Source organism: Centruroides vittatus, unplaced genomic scaffold, assembly GCF_030686945.1.
Source record: "Centruroides vittatus isolate TY-2023 unplaced genomic scaffold, ASM3068694v2 contig_202, whole genome shotgun sequence".
NCBI lineage: Eukaryota > Metazoa > Arthropoda > Arachnida > Scorpiones > Buthidae > Centruroides > Centruroides vittatus.
Window position 1 is genome coordinate 524,814 of NW_027121249.1, and position 758 is coordinate 525,571.

Genomic DNA, 758 nt, shown 5'->3' on the forward strand with positions numbered 1-758 from the left:
AATTGGCAGGGGGACGTGCATTTGTTTGCTTTGTCTCCAAACTTCCGGTGGTACCAGCAGACCTGCCTTCCCTTTGATGTGCTTCTGTTTCGATGGGGAGACGAAAAACGGTGGCTGCCATGTTCGCTACGTCGGTAGGGTTTTGACTCCATGATTTGGTGTATCTGGAGGGACAATTGTGATATCTGTTCCTTCAACTGGGTGATCGCGTCCACGTGGTTCTCGGCCGGCGGCGGTTACATGGCCTGAATTTGGCCCATCGGTGCGGTGACTTCGCAAATTTTGTCGGCCAATTCGGCAACTTTCGTCAGATCTTCGCCGCTTACCGCTAGTATTTGCTGAGCAGCTGTTGGCAAGCGCTGGAGCCAAAGTGTCCTTAGCACGTCGTCTGAAATTTTATTTGTGGCTAACTCTCGCATCTTTCGTAGTAATTGAGACGGGCATTGATCCCCTAGCTTGATGCCTTGAAGCAATAGTCGTAGCCGCTGTTGTTCTGAATCTGCGAACTGGTCGACTAATCGGCGTTTGAGTGTGAGGTATTTCTCTTTGTTTGGAGGTTGGACGACTATGTCACTCACTTGGGCAAGGATTTCGCTCTCCATGGCTGCAATAACATGGTTGAATTTTGTTTCGTCGACTGTTATATTGGCGTTTGCGAACTGGGCTTCTATTTGAGCGAACCAAAGTGTCGGATTAGCCTTCCAGAACGGTGGGGCTCGCACCGCCATTCGGGCGATTTCTGGCACGTGGGCCGCCAT

At 50.9% G+C, this 758-nt stretch overlaps 1 protein-coding gene across 1 annotated transcript; it reads right to left on the reverse strand.

The window, feature by feature from the left end:
- Positions 1-236: 236 nt before the first annotated feature.
- Positions 237-758, reverse strand: LOC136970567 (uncharacterized). The gene has a single exon (XM_067265015.1). The coding sequence runs from the start codon at positions 756-758 to the stop codon at positions 237-239; it is 522 nt and encodes a 173-aa protein (XP_067121116.1).

What these genes read in the sequence shown, in the direction of transcription:
- LOC136970567 (XM_067265015.1), bottom strand. Translation starts at nt 758, where the DNA reads ATGGCGGCCCACGTGCCAGAAATCGCCCGAATGGCGGTGCGAGCCCCA.